We start from the raw sequence: 18,327 nt of genomic DNA, 5'->3' as shown, positions 1-18,327 counted from the left end.
GCAGCTGAGAGATGCGAGACGTGGCTGGATTGAAGATGGATGCTACTGCAATGTTCGACAGCTGGTAAATGATGGTTTAAGGAAAAGCGCAAAGTATGGCGAAGTGCAACCTTAAACTGACAGTTTTTTTGATGTCTCACCTTGTCTTCTGTTTTTCCTTGCAGTCGCTATTGTCGATGATGGAGCATGTCGTGCTGTGGTGCCAAGATGAAGATTTCGGCGTTCCGGAAAGTGTAAAGATTAATACTTGGTTCGCCAAAGAGATGTACAGGTAAAAACAGCTTCCCCCAGTTGGTAAGTATGCTGGCAGGAAGCAGGATGTCGAGGAAGCAGGATCTTCAAAGGTAAGACTGACCTCAGGCGACAGTGAGCGTTACGCTGCTTGCAAGTGCAGAATAACGCGAAGCGGCTGTCTTGAGGATTGGGGCAGTTTATATAGCTGAGATCATGGGCACGCCCATTAGGGTCGGCTTACCAGCCACACCTTGCCACTCCTAGAGAGAGAGCACGTGCAATCCATTAGCAGCCACACAGCCACACCCAAGAATACACTTGGGGCTGCTTAATGGATGGAATGTTCAAGGTTAATGCATCCTGCTTTATGGATGGGATGTTCAAGGTTAATGCATCTGACGTGCTATGTTCATAATAAAAGCCTTTTGGTGTTAAATGGATGTTCTTGTTTACTTTTATTCATGAGCCTGGCGCCATAGCCGCCAGGACATTGTCCACCCAGGTCTCCTGTGCATGCGACCGATGCATGCCTGTGCCCCTGACTTAATGACCGTGACAACGAACTGGTGGCAGGCGTACACTTTTATAGTATGTTTACTTATTTTTTTTTAACAACTCTGTTTATGAACAATACAATGGAAAAATAGACATTGCACATAGGCATATCTCAGAAAAAGAAAACATGGCAATATCAAGAGCGAGAGGGGCACCGCAGGCCCGAGAGTCGTGAGGCAATTGTGAAACAAGACAAATAAATATTAGTAACACAGGTTCTGGCTTACATCCACCAGCCGAGGGAGGGGTAGGGGAGATGGGGGGAGCAGGCGGGGGGATGAGGAAGGCGGATTTCAGTGAGCATCAAGCCATTTACCCCATATCTTTTCAAATTTGCGGCGGCAACCCCATGCATTATAGATCCGGCGTTCTGAAGCTGCGCATCTGTCCAGTTCATTAGTCCAGCGGTTCAGGCACAGTAGGTCTGCGGAGCCCCATTTAGCCGCGATGTTTTGCCCGCCCCCAACGCAATCGCTAGAATTTTTTTTTCGTCTTTCGTCAGATCCACCTCCCTCCAGATGCCCAAAAGTACCATTTTAGGATCCCTAGGAATTTGCGTCGCCAGGACAGTGGAGATCGTGTTGATACAATCCCCCCAGAAGACTTGAAGCACCTGGCAGTCCCATATCATATGGTAGAAGGTGGCCGGCTCAGTTTTGCATCTAATGCATGTCCCATCTTCGCATCCCCCCCATCTGGCCATAGCGGCGCGCGAGTGATAAGAGCGGTGAAGGATTCTTAATTGTATTAGTCTGAGTTTGGCTTTTATCCCGATTTCCCTGGGGGACATTAGTGCATCCACCCAGTCTTCGGGTTCCAGTTCACCTAAGTCCCTTTCGCACTTTGCTTTAAGCTCATCCAGCTGTGTAGCCCCGAAGCAGTTGAGGGCCTGATAGAGGGTAGAGGTGACCTTGGAGGGAATGCGTTGCGGGAGGACATTAGTCTCAATGAGGGAGCAGAGGGGTATACATGTCTTATCAGGGAACTGGGTGCGGATGGTGTGGGCCAGCTGCGCGTGTCGAAACCGGTCCATGGGTGCCAGATCAAATTGCTCTTGCATGGTCTCGAAGTCCAGGAGGTGATCCCCCTGTATCACGTGTGCTAGTGTATGTATCCCTTTAGCGCGCCAGTGACCAGAAGGGAGGTGTGCGTTCTGCCATATGGGTTGGGATAGTGTTGGTTTTCCTTTCCAGCCGATCAATTTGTGTGCATCCCGCCAGGCCCGGCGGATATGGTGTGTCATTTTTGGCAGCGTCGGGAGTTGGTTGCGGGTGGCATAAAGGATCTGCAGCGGGGCTACCGGGGACATGGTCTCTATTCCGATGCGGATATGCGGTAGTGTGGGGTCTGCGTGTAACCAGTCATTTACCACACCGATCTGTGTTGCAAGGTAATACGTGTGCATGCAGGGTAAACCGATGCCTCCCTCCCATAACGATCTCTGGAGCGGGTTCAGGGCAATTCTAGGTTGCCCCCCCCCCATAATAACGTGCAGAGGTTTTTGTCAATAAGTGTGAAGGTTTCCTGAGGGATGGCAAATGAGGCGTTTTGGAGAACATACAAAAGTCTGGGGAGGGTCATCATCTTGAATAGTGTGGCTCTACCCATTAGCGATAGGGGGGGTGATTGCCAGTGGGAGGTATCCCTAATAAACCGCTCTAGTACTGGCTGAAGGTTGAGTTGGAGGAACCCTTCTAGTGTCGGGTCGAGCCGTATGCCCAGATATTTAAAGTCCCTGATACAGATATGGTATGGACAGGTCTCTGCAGACTCGCCCCCTTGGATCGGGAAATAAATGGTTTTGGCTACATTCACTTTTGAGCCCGCAAAGTTTTGGTACTCCTTAAGGATAAGGGAGACAGTCGGACATGAGGTACTCGGGTTGCTGGACTATATGAGGAGGTCATCCGCGTAAAGCGAGAGGCGATCCTCCCCCCCCCCCTCCCCCCCCCCACGGCCAGACAAATCCGGTCCAGTTGGTGTTAGTTCTAAGCTCTATTGCAAGAGGTTCGATGGCCAGGATGAAGAGGAGCGGAGACGGCGGGCATCCCTGCCTAGTGCCACGACCCAAAGGGAATGGTTTGGAGGACCTTCCATTCACCCTTAACGTGGCCTCCGGGGATACATAGAGGAGTTTGACCCATGATATAAATGTTTGCCCGAGGTTCATTCGAGCCATAATTGCCCACAAGGCGTCCCACCCCACAGAGTCCAATGCCTTTTCAAAGTCCACAGCCAAGAAAACTAGTGGGGCCGGTATTTCTTTGGCTCTGCTCAACGCCAGCTGGATTCTGCGTAGGTTCATGCGAGTAGATTTATTGGGCATGAATCCACATTGATCTGGGTGGACCAGGGTCTCAATCACCTGTAGTAGTCTATTAGCAAGTGTTCTGGCGAGGACCTTGGCTTCTCCGTTGATCAGTGAAGCGGTTCGATAGGAGGCACATTCCTCTGGAGGTTTCCCGGGTTTATGTATGACTACTATGCACGCCTTCCTGAGGTCCGGGGGGAGTGCCCCATGTTCTTTACTTTGTAGGAACATACAGTGCATATGGCCCGATAGTGTGCCTCCGAGGCATTTCCAGGTCTCTGTAGGGAAGCCGTTGGGACCCGGACTTTTCCCGGGTTGGAGCTGTACGAGCGCCTCTTGCACCTCGGTCTCCGTGATTTCAGCGTTCAGGAGGTCAGATTGGTGTCGAGAGTTGCAGGATCTCGATCCGGTCAAGGTAGTCTGAGGGTTCGAATGCAGAGCTACCGGTGGGTTGGGTATAAAGATTCTTGTAGTAGGCGGCAAATGCTTCCACGATGTCAGAGTCGTCCGTCAGCAGTGTTACATCTGGAGATTTGATGGCCCGCACGTGTCCTCTGGTTTGCTCATGTTTCTCCAACCAGGCCAGGGTTTTATTTGCTCTGTCGCCTTGTTCATAGATTTGGCTCTGGACTAGCTGATGGGCTGTTCGTGCATTGTCTAGAGCTAAGTTACTGAGGGAATGTTGTGCCGTGATCAGGGCCCCCTTTGCTACTTGATTGTTGTGTGTTAGGATCTGCCATTCGCATTCCAAGACCCGTGCTTCTGCTTCTCTGATCTTTTGGATTTGATGTTTTTGGTGGGCAGAGACCGCCGAGATAGCTTCTCCCCGGAGGACTGTCTTGTACGCCTCCCAGATCGAGATCGGGCACTCCACTGAGCCTTCGTTGACTTCAAAGTATTCTGCTGTCTTTATTTGTAGTTCTTCCACGATGTCGGGTAGCCGGAGGTGGTATGTGTTCAAACGCCAGTTGCGATCCAGACGTCGGGAGGTGTTCTTCATGGTTAGAAGGAGCGGAGAGTGGTCCGAGATGCCCCTTGCAAGGAATTCAGCAGCTATGAGTCTGTGGTTTGTGCTGCGGGGGATGAAGGCGTAGTCAATCCTTGAGAATGATTTGTACACGCCGGTAAAAAAGGAGAAGACAGCCTCGTCATTATGGAGTGAGCGCCACGTGTCCGTTAGCCCCTGAGATTCGGCGAACATAGCGAGCGGTGTCAGGGCAGGGCAGCTTCCAGGTCTCCTATGAGATCGATCGACTGTGGAGTCCATCACTTGGTTGAAATCCCCTCCTATCACCCATAGATCAGCCTCCTCTTCCAGGAGCAAGTTCCGTAATTCGGAGAGCAGTTCTTTCGTGAGCGTGGGGTGGGGGGCATAAATTGCGGCGAGGCCCCACTTCTTGCCCCCAAATGTCAGCAAGCAGCATCACATATCGGCCCCGAGGATCAGTTCTGATTTTCCTGACCTGTAGGGGGACTCGCTTATGAACGATTATCATCGTGCCCCTGGCGCCTTTTGTGAATCCGGCGTGGTAGTATGTGGGTAGTTGGATCCTTTGAAAAAGTTGGTGCTCGTGCCGATCAAATGTGTCTCATTCAAGAGAGCTATATCTGGTGAGTATCAGTTGAGGTACTGGAGCACCAGTCTTCACTTTATGCTGGAGCCGAGGCCGTTGACGTTCCAGGACAGTAAGGACATCGTGTTGGTTTCACTCTATCTGCGTGGGTGTCTAGTCGGGGCGTCTAAAAGGATCAATGGCGGTTGCGTATTTTTCGGAGGTGTGCAGAGGTATACATCCGGGGAAGACGTTCGGGGGCCGCCCCGTGGCGGTGTGGCTGATGGGTGGGTAGGTGGGTGACATTGGCCTTGCTCATAGACGGTGCTCAATTCTGTTGCCAGCGTTTGTCGGTGTCATGTCTCGACTTGTGATTCAGATTCCTTACATCCTTAAAACTTCCCCCACCCTGTACTCCCCCCCCCCACCCAAACTGGGAGCACCTGTCACCCAAACATTAAACTTATAACTTAGTAAACTTCTTCGGGAGAAACCGGACTGAGATAGCGCCCGCGCCGCATAAGGAGCGGCAGCCGCTGAATAGACGTTCCCATGTTATTGTACTGCAGGTTAATCTCCCTATTTTGTCGTTCTTATCCCTTTTCGGTGGGACTCCCAGCCAGGTGCTGTATAGTGTCGCCATCCGCATTATTCGGGGATCCAGGGGGCGAGGGCCGCCCAGACCCGGGATTCTGTGTGGGTGGGCCCGGTGGTGCACGCCGTGTTCTGGAGTCCGTGAGGACTTGGGTTTCAAGCCAGTCCCATGCATCTTTGGGATTGTAGAATAGATGAGTGGTGCCCTCATAGTGGACTTTGAGCGATGCCAGGAAGAATAAGGCATATTTGATAGCTAGCGACTGGAGTTTCCTCTTGACCGAGTCAAATGATTGGCGGGCCTTTTGGACTTCCTTGGTGTAATCGGGGTAGAACCCGACCCTGTAGCGGTTGTATGTGATCGGGCCAGAGGCCCTTGCCATTTGTAGGATTGCATCTCAGTCGCGGCAATTCAGCAGGCCTGCGATTATTGTTCCAGGCAGGGCGCCCGGGGTAGGTTGGCCGGTGGGGACTCTGTGTGCCCTTTCTATGGAGAAGAATTTGGAGAGTTTTTTGGGGGCAAAGACATGAGCAAGCCAATCTTCAAGGAAAAGTTCAGCGCTGGGGCCTTCCTCCTTCTCCGGTATCCCGAGGATCCTGAGATTATTGCGTCGCGCCCTCCCCTCACTGTCCTCAGCACGGTATTCCAGTTGAGCAACTTTTTGGGTAATCGCGGTGAGTTGTTGCTCCAGTCGGTGCACAGTGTCTTCTGTGTCTGACACACTCTGTTCCGCCTCACCAACCCTGGCCGACAGGTTGCGGAGGTCCTGGTGTATAAGGGACACCTCAGTGGATAGGCCACCTATTTTGAGTTGCAATGATGTCCTCGAGTCCCCAATCGCTCTCATGAGGTCTGTCAAGGAGACTGGGGGGTCATGGGGCTTGTCGCTGGTCCCTTCTTCTTCTGGGGACCGAGTCTCGCGGCGGGGAGGAGCCTTCACGGTGTAGAGGTCCATCTTGCTTTGTAGAGTTTGCCGCGGGGAGGAGCCTTCACGGTGTAGAGGTCCATCTTGCTTTGTAGAGTTTGCCGCTTAGACTTTTCTTTTCCCATGTTGTGGTTGATAAAACCTGTATGGTGGGGGTCCGGGTGCTTCACATTGTCACCCCAGGGATGAATGTAGGGTTGGGAAAGGGCTAGCGTGGGTCAGGCGAGCGTGTGGAAACAGCACAGGGGGCCGTGCGAGGGCTGCGCCAAAGACAGAAGAGCGTGGCCTCTGTGGGTATTGGTCTCTCTTCCAGGGCCGCAAGGTGTGAGTGGATCCTGCGCGGGGAGAGCTCGTCCCTTTAGTAGTAGTGCCCTGTGAGGGTCGTTCTGGCACGTATCCCCCCAATTGCGGTCGCTGCTCAGCGGGGGGAGGGGAGAGAAGGTCCTGGGGTCCCCCGTGCACAAGGGGTGGTCCAATTAGGTGCGCGGAGAAATGCCTCTCACCCCCTCACTCGCAGTTCAGGGCCACTGCGCATAGGCATCATGGGGAGGACCGTGCCAGTGTTCCATGCACTGGTATGATGCTGGCCAGTGCCTATCTCCGTCACCTGTGGTTGGTTCCGTGGTCCTTACAGTAGGTTTGAGCTGTATGAGGGGCCTTGAGGGGGAGATAGGGCGAATCTCCCACTCTGCCCACACGCGTACCTTATTGTAGATAAGTCCGTCTGCAGCGTATCCTCAATCCGCGGGGGAGCGCAGCACACGGTTCTCCTTGTCCTGCTGCAGCTCGACCCCGGGCGGTTCCATCTCGCTGATGGGGGGAGGGAGGAGGGGATCTCCCCAGGGAAGGCAGACAACGTGGGCCCGAGCCGCGGGCAGATATGCAGGTGGGCCTCCGAGTTTCAGAGCTCCGCCTATCCGCAGCGCCGACGAGGCCAAGAGAGGCGCCGTTAGAAATGGCTCCGGTTGCGGCTGCTTGGCGTCGCGCCCACCGTAGGCTCTCCAGGGCCGGGCCGATGAAGGAGACCGCAGTTGGCTCTCCGGCGGTGTCAGTAGGCCGCCGCCGGGTCTTGGAGGCGGGTCCGCACTGTATTCCGGCGCGCCTTCTCGTAGAGGATTCCCTTTGTTCGCCATGCTGTGGAGGGGGCGGTCGCTACGCCTGTGCCCCAATGGCCGCGGCTCGCCCGTCTGCAGGATTCGGGCAGAATCTCGCGTCCTCTGCTCCGTCGGAGACCGGGTTCCCGGAATAGAGACTTACCGGCCAACTCCGACCTTTGCGGGACCGGTAAGTCCCCATTCCGGGAACCATTCCCCATTCCCATTTGAGCCACCATAGGGCTCAATGGGAATGGGGAAGGAGCAAATAAACAGTACCACAATTTGCGGTACCGTTATTTGCACTGAAGTCCCTCAGCGGGTCCCGACCTTAACGTGTGGTCTGACCACACGTTAAGGACGGGACCCGCTGAGGGACCTCGTAGTAGGGTGGTGGGGATTACCGGTGCCCTTACCGGTGCCGGTAATCCCCTACCGCCTTCCGTGTAATGAGGAACCCCGTGTGGAAATGCCTCCACCATCTTCAAATGTATTATTGGAAGTCATTTCTGATCGAAATTGACATCCATGTTCCTTAAATAAAAAAGAAATGCAGAATCCAGAGGGCACCATTTTCCCCAGGATCCATAGGTTAGCCATGCTGCAACACGAGTTATGCCAGTCTCTCCAAGATTCAGACAGCAACCAGTCTATCCAGGATGCAGAGAGAAACCAGTCTCTCCAGGATGCAGAGAGAAACCAGTCTCTCCAGGATGCGACGAGAGGCTAGAATCTCTCCTGGGATGCAGCGAGAGGCTGGGCTCTCTCCAGGGATCGGGCGAGAGGCCGGGCTCTCTCCTGGGATCTGGCGAGAGGCTGGGCTCTCTCCTGCGATCCGGCGAGAGGTCGGGCTCTCTCCTGGGATCCGGCGAGAGGTCGGGCTCTCTCCTGGGATCCGGCGAGAGGACGGGCTCTCCCCAGGATCTGGCGAGAAGCTGGGCTCTTTCCGGGATCTGGCGAGAGGCCGGGCTCTCTCTGGGATCACGCGAGAGGCCGTGCTGACTCCAGGATCTCCAAGGCCCAGGGGGACAGCAAGTCTCTCCAAGGCCCAGGGGGGCAACCAGTATCTCCAAGGCCCAGGGGGGCAGCCAGTATCTCCAAGGCCCAGGGGGGCAGCCAGCCTCTCCAAGACACAGGGGGGCAGCCAGTCTCTCCAGGATCCAGGGCGAAGTCATTCTCCACGATCCAGTAACCAGCCAGTCACTCCACAATCTAGCATCCATCAATCTTGACTCTTGTTATCCTGCAAACAGCCAGTCTTCAGAGGATGCAGTCAACAGTCAGGATTCTCTGCGTTAGCGCAACCTGGAAACCCAGATTGAGGAAGTGGACTACAGTTTCCAGCACGCTGAGCGTCAGGTCAAGAAGCATGCATGTGGTGAAAAGGGAGGTCCGCCCTTTCACCGGTGCTTACAATTGAAAAGGATATGGCTATTCGCCGCACAAGTCTGAGGAACACGCTTCTCAACAGAGGCATGTATGAGCGCGAAGCTCGGAAAATGTTTGGCCAGGCCCTGATGTGCAACGCAACGAGTACTGGATGAGACGGTGTAGGACATTTGGGAGTTGGAATGCGCTGTGCGTGCCAGTTCGTCTTGCAGCAAGTCTACGTAGGCTTCAGTTAAGTGTCCTGAAGAATACTGTGGGGAGTTCTGTGTGCGGTAACACAGAAGCAGCGAGAGTGCCGCATGTTGTTTTTCATGCTTTTCCCCTTTTATAGATGAACACTGATTAATGGACTCTGGGAAGAGTTGAACACATCAGTTATGTGATTTCGTCTTGGTTTCTCTTATGTCTTATCTCCGTCACCAAGAGTCATGAGAGAATGATATGTTATGTTTGGTACTGGAGTTGTCCATGTTTATGTTATGTCTCATCTCCATTGACAAGAGTTGAGAGAATTAATATGGTATGTTATGTGTATCGCGGTAGGGCATGCCATGCATGAGTCCAGAATATTAGAGGAGTGTTGTACATGAGGCTTCCAATTCTCTTCAGGAAGGGCTACCTTATCAAGGAACAAAAATATTTGTCTTTACGACTGAGGCCCAGAACAAATCATCCAGTGGTATCATGCAGGGCATCCAGGGGAGCAAAAGTCCATTCAAATAAATGTTTAGTGGCCACAGGTGTTTCGACCGCTGAAGTAAGTGACAGTCGCCGCTTTTGCTTCCACTTTCATCCCCATCCAACCCCTGCCTCTGACTCTGCCATTTCTAATCTTCTCCTCTCCAATTTGAACACCCTCAACATCCTCGCCCCTGTCATGAGGATCCGCCTGAAGCCTGTCTCTAAGCGAAACGGCTGATATGACTCTGATCTAACATCTGTGAAGAGTTGCTGAACGGAAATGGCAGACCTCGAGATCATCCTCTGACAAACTGGCCTGTCGACTGCTCCAAATGCAATATTGTTTCTCTATCCACTCCAAGGTGAGGGCCCACTTCCAAACCCACATCTCTGGAGCCACTAACACGACTGAACGTTTCAAAATCTGCAAGGAACTTGCCAATTCATGTGCACCCTCTAGCTCTCTCCTCCCTTCCCAGGCTCTCTGCACTACTTTGGACTCCCATTTCACATCTAAAACTCAGGACATCCTGTCCTCACTCGACAACCACTCCTTCGCCACTGGCTCTTTCCCTCTATCCCTCAAGCACTCCCTTGTGCACCCTCTCCTAAAAAAGACATCTGCTGACCCCTCCTGTCCGGCTATCACCCTATGTCCCCCCGCACCTCCTGGGTAAACTGGAGAAGTTAGTCCTCTCCCAACTGATCCTTCATACTGAACTTGTTGGTTGCCTCCATGACCATCAATCTGGATTCCCGGCATCCAGAAGCACGGAAACTGCTCTCCTGAATACCCATGAAGACATGCTTGCAAATCTTGACTCCAACTCTCCTGCTGTTCTCATTCTCCTCAATCTCTTCTCTGCCTTTGACACGGTCAAACATTCCATCCTCATATAACGGCTCCATGATACTCTCGGCATCACACCCCAGGCACTGGATTGGCTGACCTCATTCCTCACTAACCGCCCAGTTGAAGCTGTGCCCTTTCTCCTCCACCTATACCAGAGTTGCCAGGGGAAGATATACCTAAGGATTTTGTCACAGATTTGCCCAACATACAAGGTTATATGATTTTACAATTTTGGTGGTGGTGGAGGATTATCTGACCAAGATGGCACATTTCATTCAGAGTAAAGGCATCCCTACTGCTGGACAGTTAGCATGTTTGTCTTGGCTTAACAGGTAACATTACAAGATTTGCAAACATCAGTGATTACTCATAGGGGTCCCAGTTTACCTCAAGGTTTTGGAACGCCTTCTGCAACCAACTGGGTATCACAATTAAGCACCTCCACAACAGGCGGGAAGACGGAGAAAGTGTCATGAAACTCCCAGGTTGAGGAAGTGGACTCTACTTCCCAGCAAGCAGAGCACCAGGTCAAGAGCGCAGACGTGGTGAAAAGGGAGGTCTGCGGCTATTCGCTGCATGAGTCAGAGGAACACGCTGAGTGTCCCTTCAGCAGAGGGGGCACGCATTAGTGTGAAGCTTGGCATACGTTCGAGCGATCACTGCTGTGCAGCGCTACCAGTCCAGCCCGCAGAGGTCAAGGACATTTTGGGAGTGGGATGCGCTCTGCATGCCGGCTCATCTTGCAGCAAGTCGACTTTTGCCTCTCGTCCTTGGTTAGGTCCTCGGAGGAATACTGTGGGGGGTTGTCATGGTCACTAGGCAAGAGCCTAGTCCCCCACTACAGATAAGGTCCCAATGGACCCAGTCTTGGTGCCTATGGCACCAAGCTCATTTCAAAGTGTGCTCAGCACACGGAATAACAGGGGCACATGCAGCAATGCCAGGAGGGGCCCCGGCTACCACTGAGAAGGCAGGTGCAGAAGACAGAAGGAGGAGCTGGGTGGGGCCACAAGGCAGAGCCTACAGGGAGTGGCTGGGGCCAGGCTATATAAGCCGGCCCCACCCAAACACTGACGCTTCGCGTTAGTTTGCTATCAGCAACTTAACGCTCACCGCCGATCAGAAGAATCTTACCTGATCCAGCACGTGCGCTCAGTCTCCGGAGCCCTTCGCCACCTACATGACTCAACGTGCAAACTTCCAGCCACCTCGACCATCTTACCTGGAAAACATCCTCGCCGGAGGCCTTGTCACTCGCTTCTTCTCTACAATCGCTGTGCACACCTTACCTGAGATCGCACCACCGTCGGAAGCACAGCCATCTGCCTTCACTCGGCAGACACAGCGCAAGCCTTACCTGTTATCGCTTCGTCGCTGGAAGCCTCGCCATCAGCTCCCGACTCGGCCGCAGTAATACTCACCTTCCCGGAGTCCTCGACAGGTACAACCCAACAACCTTACCAGTTCCGCATTCCATCGACTTAGGACCTTCTTTGGGTGCTGTTTCCACGCCAACCTACGTCTCCAACCATCATCAGGAGCCAGGTACTGGCCTCCGCTAACATGCCGCATCTGCAAAGAGAGTAAAAGACACAAGGTGAGCGATAGCACAGACTTTAACCCGTTAAAGTGGCATAATTTACGAACTTGGTGCAGTCTCAGAAATGACTAGCTTACCAACCAGTGGTGAAACTCCCAGAGCTGCTTCCTTTTGCCATCACACGCTCCTGGGTCATCTTCATTGCTACAGGGGGGAGAAAGAACAACATACCCTTACGAACAATAAGTGTCATTACAAGGACACAGACAATACGAAAGTCATAAGAACACTTACCTTCAAGACGGAACGGTTGCAGCCGGTCTGGACCTCCGCAATCAGGACCAGTGACGTAACCAGGTCCATCCGCAGCGCCCCTGCTGAAGGAAAGCAGGACGGAGAGCTCGCCCTTACATACTATCAGGTGAGCCTGCATGGGTAAAATCCTGCGCACCATATTCTGGCACGAAAGGGCGGAAGAGAACCATGACTCCACCATACTAGCCTCATTGTTTCTCACCCTCTCGCCGGAACAGGTCCAGCCTTTCAGGCCGACGAAGAGGCAGCTGTCGGGGGGAAAGAAGCAGCCTGAGGGAGTTAACTCCAGAGAGGGCTCCAACAGTGCCCCAACGCCCCCGCAGAGACCAGGTGAGCGTAACAGGGTTCTGTGTGTACTAACACGGAAGCTGGGAGAGTGACCCCATGATGTTTATGTTTCATGTTTTCTACCTTTTATAGATGGAACACTGATTAAGGGACTCTGGAAAGTGTTGAACACATGAGTTATGCAATTTCGTCTTGGTTTCTGTTATGTCTTATCTACAAGTTTCACGATAGAATGATATGTTATCTTCTGTACTTGCAGTGTCTTGGGTTATTTTCTGTCTTATTTGCTAGACTCTTGACGATGGAGATATGATATATGTACCACAGTAGGGCATGTTATGCATAAGTTTGGAGTATGAGAGTTATGTGGGCATAGGTTATGTTAGTACATAGCGTCTAATGTGTATTCTAGGAACGAATCTGCTAGGGTATAAGCAGTAAGACAGGTATAGTGTGTAGCTGGTTACTTGTCACTATTTCCCCATCCCTATCCATTGCATTTTCCCCAATCTTCATTTCGAATTCCATACTTCCCTGTGCCTATCCAAAACCTCTCCCGTCCCCCTGCCCCCCATTGGTTTCCTCGAGTTGGCATATGCACATAAGGAGGAATCTCGTAGCAACCAAGGTGGGAGGGTCATGTACATGCAGCTACCGTGGTCATGTTGACGGTTTGGTTCACACTCGGGCCAGACAAGACAAAAGCTCCAAAGCTCCAGAATTTAGCAAGTATACGATCCAAGAAAACAGCCTGTGTGCCTAGAATGCAGTCAGTAGGTTGTCTCTTATGGGTAGACCCAACAATAAAATTTATCGGAAATACACCGATTTAGATTTAAACTTCTAGCTTGTCTCGAATTGGTGCATTCAACCATCACCTACTGATTGCCTTGGACGTAGTTATGCCTGCTCACAGTTTAGTGGGTTTAACTAGTCATGTTCTTAACATACTATGGAACAGCTTGTTAAAAAGTGAAAAACATTAAGGTCGACTGTGTAAATAGTTCAGACTGAATTTTACTTTAAAGTATATAGCCTCTGGTTCATTTTCCATTCTAACTTCTATGCTGCTGAGAATGTGCATGTTATGTTCTTGGCACTAATTGCACTTAGCACTGATGGAAAATGCATCTCCCATAGTAATTCCTGTATCGGTTGTTTCACTTCACAATCTCTGTATCCTCTCCAATACAAGTCTCCATTACAGTAACGCAAAATGCAATTTAGTCCCTCACTATAAATCTTTACAGTTTTCCTCTCAGCCTCTATTGAAAATATCACAATCTAGCTAGTGTATTTATTACTCATAAATCACAAACAATGTTCACATTCAAATGATTTAACCAACATTTTGCACGGAAACTTCCTTAATAACAATAAATGACAGGTCAGTCAGTAGAGCTTCACACTTTAAAAAGGACAACACACATTTAGTGAGGGTCTACTAACTTGGGTCAAAGGTAGCGTGAGGTATTCCAGACTCTCACACACAGTGCACCCTTTTATGGATATTTAAGAAAACATCTTAAAGAAGAAACAATGTCTTGTTCATTTATATCCTCCCATTTGTGAACAGTTACTGATAAAACTACTTGGGTATGTAAATAGGTTTATTTTTTTAGCAAACCTACTTTTCTGGGAGTTGTGCAGAAAACCTCTTAGCTACGGTATTTCTTTGTTTTCCATCAAACAGCACAACTTGTCTGGCAATAGTGCAATTTTGTGTGATGCTTTGCAATGAAGGCCTCCACTCAAGCAACAAAGAAATGGAAGAGACACCCAAGAGGATCCTCTTAATTGGTAGACAAACCTAGCGTAGCAGCACAACAGCCCACCAAGATGTGCACAGTATACCTCTTGTGTTTCATGATTAGTCCCACGGAGAAGCAGACGCTGCAGTGTTTCTCATCAGAACGGTGCTTGATCTCTGGCCCCAGATCTTGCTTTCGTCGTTCAATGTGCTCCAGGGTGTGCTGAACCAGATACCCGACAGCCCCATGCTGGGATGGGTCCAAGGCCTGGATGTGCTGAAGGATATCCAGAACCTAAACGAGGCAGATGGAGTTAGCCATTAGGAGCAGGTCCTTCACATGCTAAGAGATCAAGAAAAGCAGAGGCAGCAGAACAACTGCGCCACCCCCAAACCACACTCCATCTTGTCTTCTGTTTTGATGTACCATTATCTAATCGACTTGTTTTATCTTGACTGACTGAACACATTCATAGCACAATGCACCCCAGATGGTCTTTTAGGATTTATACAATTATAAGGAGGTTCTTCAAACAGTGTTTTTGAAACATGCTGTATAATGCTACCAAGAAACAGCTGATCACTCATCTTAACCCTTCCAATTGTGAATTTTAGCTATACCGACACCCTCTGAAAACTTTTGAGCTGGTATCAGCCATACAAGCAAGGCTGGATGCATCAGTTATGATGATTAGGCTGCCTGTGGAATGTTGCCATTCAATCTTTTAAACTAAAATGTAAACCATAGTGCACATGCTTTGAAGACCAAAGATCAACAGCTTGCTTGTGTCTCAGGCTTTGTTGGTACACACTCTCATTCACCTTTGTCTACTATAACTTAGGTAGGTAACTGACACCTCATGGGCCATATGCTCCAACACAAGTTGCCTTATAGACCGAGGGAGGGGCTATTATCGCAGGATAATGATCTGCCACCAAGTTATGGCCTCAGGTGAAATGCAGGGTCATAAAATGGGGAAAGGTCACTATCCCTAACGAGAGGGACCCCTCTGAAGTCTATAAGGTTAATAGAACATGTTAGTAATAGCAATACATGTTTTGACATTTTCATGGTGAAGTAAAAACATTACGTTGATAATGAGTAAAGTAAATAGACAAAGTCAGTTAGTAAATCAAATGTGTTTTTATTTAGTATAATTTAATTAATATTATCTTCATCATTTAATCATTTCAATTGCAAACTTAGTTATAATGGAGGGGGTTTAACATGGGCATGCATTAGGAGTCATGTAAAAGTTAACAATTTCACTGTAAGAAAGTAAAAGCATTGTCCAATTGTTTTAGCTTTGTCTTTGTTTTAATAACTAGGCTGCGGCTGCAACAACAGCTCCACCCAGAGCTGAAGGTTCTTACTGAAATAAATCTTGTCTGGAAATAGCAGTGTTGTTTCCCATTTTTTGAAGGCAGAATGTTCAGAATGCAGTCAATGTCAGTAGTTATTGACTGTACTCTCAACATTCTGATTGGCTGAGAGGAGATCAATAACAATCTCCATGTGCTAGTACAATATACACTTAACACATGCTAGAAAGCCAATAAACTTGTGAGAAAAATACTTTGTTTCCTGGGGGCTGATGATTTTGTCAGGCAAACGATATTAGCTTTTCCCTGAACAGTTTTATGAGCAAGGTGACAGAAATACACAATACAACCAGTATCAACAGCACAGATAGCTCATTTAAGCAACATGGCACCCTCTTTCAAAAATTACACCCCCATTGAAAATAGTATAAAAGAAAAAGGAAAGGGACAAAAGAGGGCACACATGAATTTCAAACAGAAGAGAATGACTCCAATGTCCAAAGCCTTTATCACCAATAGGTAACATAACAAACAGGGGCCATCTATCTCAACTCATCCACAGTCACATTCTTGCCAAATCAGATCAGAGTGACAAAAGAAAAAGATAAAGCTGGACAGGTTCAGAAGATTAGAAAAGAGATCAATGGCATCCAATGCCCTTCATATATTAGACTGACACCATTTGAACCATGACCAAAAAAGCCTCTGCAGCACCAGTGGCCGATAAAACAAGCCTCTTGTCCTTGTAAAGTATTTTAAGCTGTGCTGGCGACCAAACGGGTTCATGCACTGGTAGGGCTGACACGGCCTTCTGTATGTCTAACATTTGTTTGCAATTTGTGGGCTAGATTGACCCACTTATCAGAATACCCGTCCATAATCAAGCTGCGCTTCTGCAGTCAACAGCAAAATGGCTGCGCTGGCTCCTTGGAGCACCATTGCCCCGCATCAAAACCGTGTTTTGCAGCTGCAAAATGATGGCTGCACCATCTTGCCAAACACCTACTGGGCGAGTTGTAACAGGGAGCACACTGAGAAAGGTGCCAGTATGTGTTCTTGTGTGCACCAAAAGAAGCAAATAGAAAAAAAAGCGCTGTGCTGCTGCTTTCAAAAAGTTCCCATTAAAAGGGAATATTTTACATTGAAAAGGATGCTGCTCCGACGCATTTTCATCTGTTCATCATCACACTACTTTTATCAGTGAGACCATGCCATGCCCACCCATATCCAGATTGTGCTCCAGCAAAATAGAACATTACCCCTGTATGACAGGCTGTGTCACCCAAATCTGAGAAATCAAAAGAAGCTTGATTTTCAGTCGAACAGGAAAACGCTTGACTTTTGAGTTACAAAATGTCAAATATGAATGCTGCAAAAGAGACTCTGGCTCTCTGGACCTATGTCAATTTCAATAGACCAGCGTCTTAAACAGATTGTTGTATAAGTGAAACTGACTAGGGCTGCAAAACAATGTGGGAAATACAGAGACAAAACCTTTTGAAATGGTCAGCCCAGCAACCTTCCCCATGTGTTAAAATGCGCTTTTGTAAATAAGGAAAATTCCTGTTTTAAAAGTGTAATGTTGAAAGAAGGCCCTGTTTTGGCCTAGCAATGTTAAGGGGTTTTTGCTGGGAAACATATATGGGATTTTTTATTCAACAGTTTTGCATTGGATTTAAAACAAAATAAAATAAGATATAAAGACATGGGTTGCCCCATGAAAACTAGCCAAACAGGTTTTTGCCATGACTCAAGAGACATTTGGCTGACCAAAGGAGTGGCCTAACCCCCGAAAGAAGGAGCAACCATAGATGCTAGGACACATGTGTGCTAATTGCTACCTTGGAAGACTTTGAATGGACAAAAAGCACTGAACAGCCTAGGCATCAGACTTTTGTACGGGCTGAGGCATCTTACAATAGGGATTCTGGGACACGGACATGTGAAAAAGGAAATCACACGTCCCCGCGACTTCTACTGGGAGCTTCAAAGCCAATTTAAGAGCAGCCTGGAAGTACATGACCATATTTGGAGGACAATGGCAGACCATTTGCCTCAAAAGACTATTTTATTAATACACTTTTAAGACTTATCTTTGCAACAGGACTTCGCAGGAATGTAAAAAGTTAACAGTTTAAATGTAATTTCGTGGTTTTTAATTTAAGATGTGGCAGCCTTCACTGCCATATTGGGAACAGAAATGGCAGAGAATTGGACAGTCTGAGGAAGGTGTACATGATGCCACTCTGAAATTCAATACTTACATGCCTTATGACAATCTATACCCATGTATAAAGTTATAGAATCTTAGGCCGAATATTTATCACTGAAAATCGCGATAAACTATTAGACGGGCGAAACAAAGCCCTACAACCGTGATAATTGGACTGCTATGCTCTGCTTAAAATATGTAATCTGCCTACGTAATTGATCACATGCCACAACTGTAAAAATGTGCCATTTATGTCAAAACTGGGTTGTGGCAAAATTAACTGTGGGAGGTTCTGGACATAGTAAACCCACATCATAAAGCTGATGCCATGTCTCTAGAAGTCCAACCAGCTGACAGGAAGGCGGTAGCAATCACCCGTGACCAATCCAGTTGTTTAGAGACGTGCCCAGCTAAGCCTACCCCACCATATTATTCTATGATGTCAGCATGGCTTATAAATAAGGGTGGCTGACAGAACTCTACAGACTCTCTCCTGAATTTCCATCGCCTGCGTATCCTGACATTCCAGATCCACCTTTGCAAGATTCCAGACTCTACTGCAAGGCCAAAGCATAGCTGATCCTATCCAGCAAGGCCTTGATCCAGAAATCCCACTAAAACCCCATAACAAACTCCCACTAACTTCAGGGAGAAAGGGGAAAGGTGGCTGAGCATGCTTTGAGATTCTCCAGTGCTGCCTGCTTGCCCT

General features: G+C 49.2%; 1 protein-coding gene across 1 annotated transcript in view; it reads right to left on the bottom strand.

Annotated features, from left to right (window-relative positions):
* The window catches only part of FBXO21 (F-box protein 21), a 580,830-nt gene that overhangs the window by 130,813 nt on the left and 431,690 nt on the right, over positions 1 to 18,327 (bottom strand). Inside the window, exon 10 of the mRNA XM_069619209.1 lies at positions 14,188 to 14,378. Within this exon, the coding sequence (XP_069475310.1) occupies positions 14,188 to 14,378 (191 nt within the window). The remainder of the gene's footprint in view (positions 1 to 14,187; positions 14,379 to 18,327) is intronic.

This window comes from Ambystoma mexicanum, chromosome 10 (assembly GCF_040938575.1).
Source record: "Ambystoma mexicanum isolate Mex_15411 chromosome 10, UKY_AmexF1_1, whole genome shotgun sequence".
NCBI classification, from domain to species: Eukaryota; Metazoa; Chordata; class Amphibia; order Caudata; family Ambystomatidae; genus Ambystoma; species Ambystoma mexicanum.
Note: the sequence above shows the minus strand (reverse complement) of the source record. Positions and strands in the feature narration are given on the sequence as shown.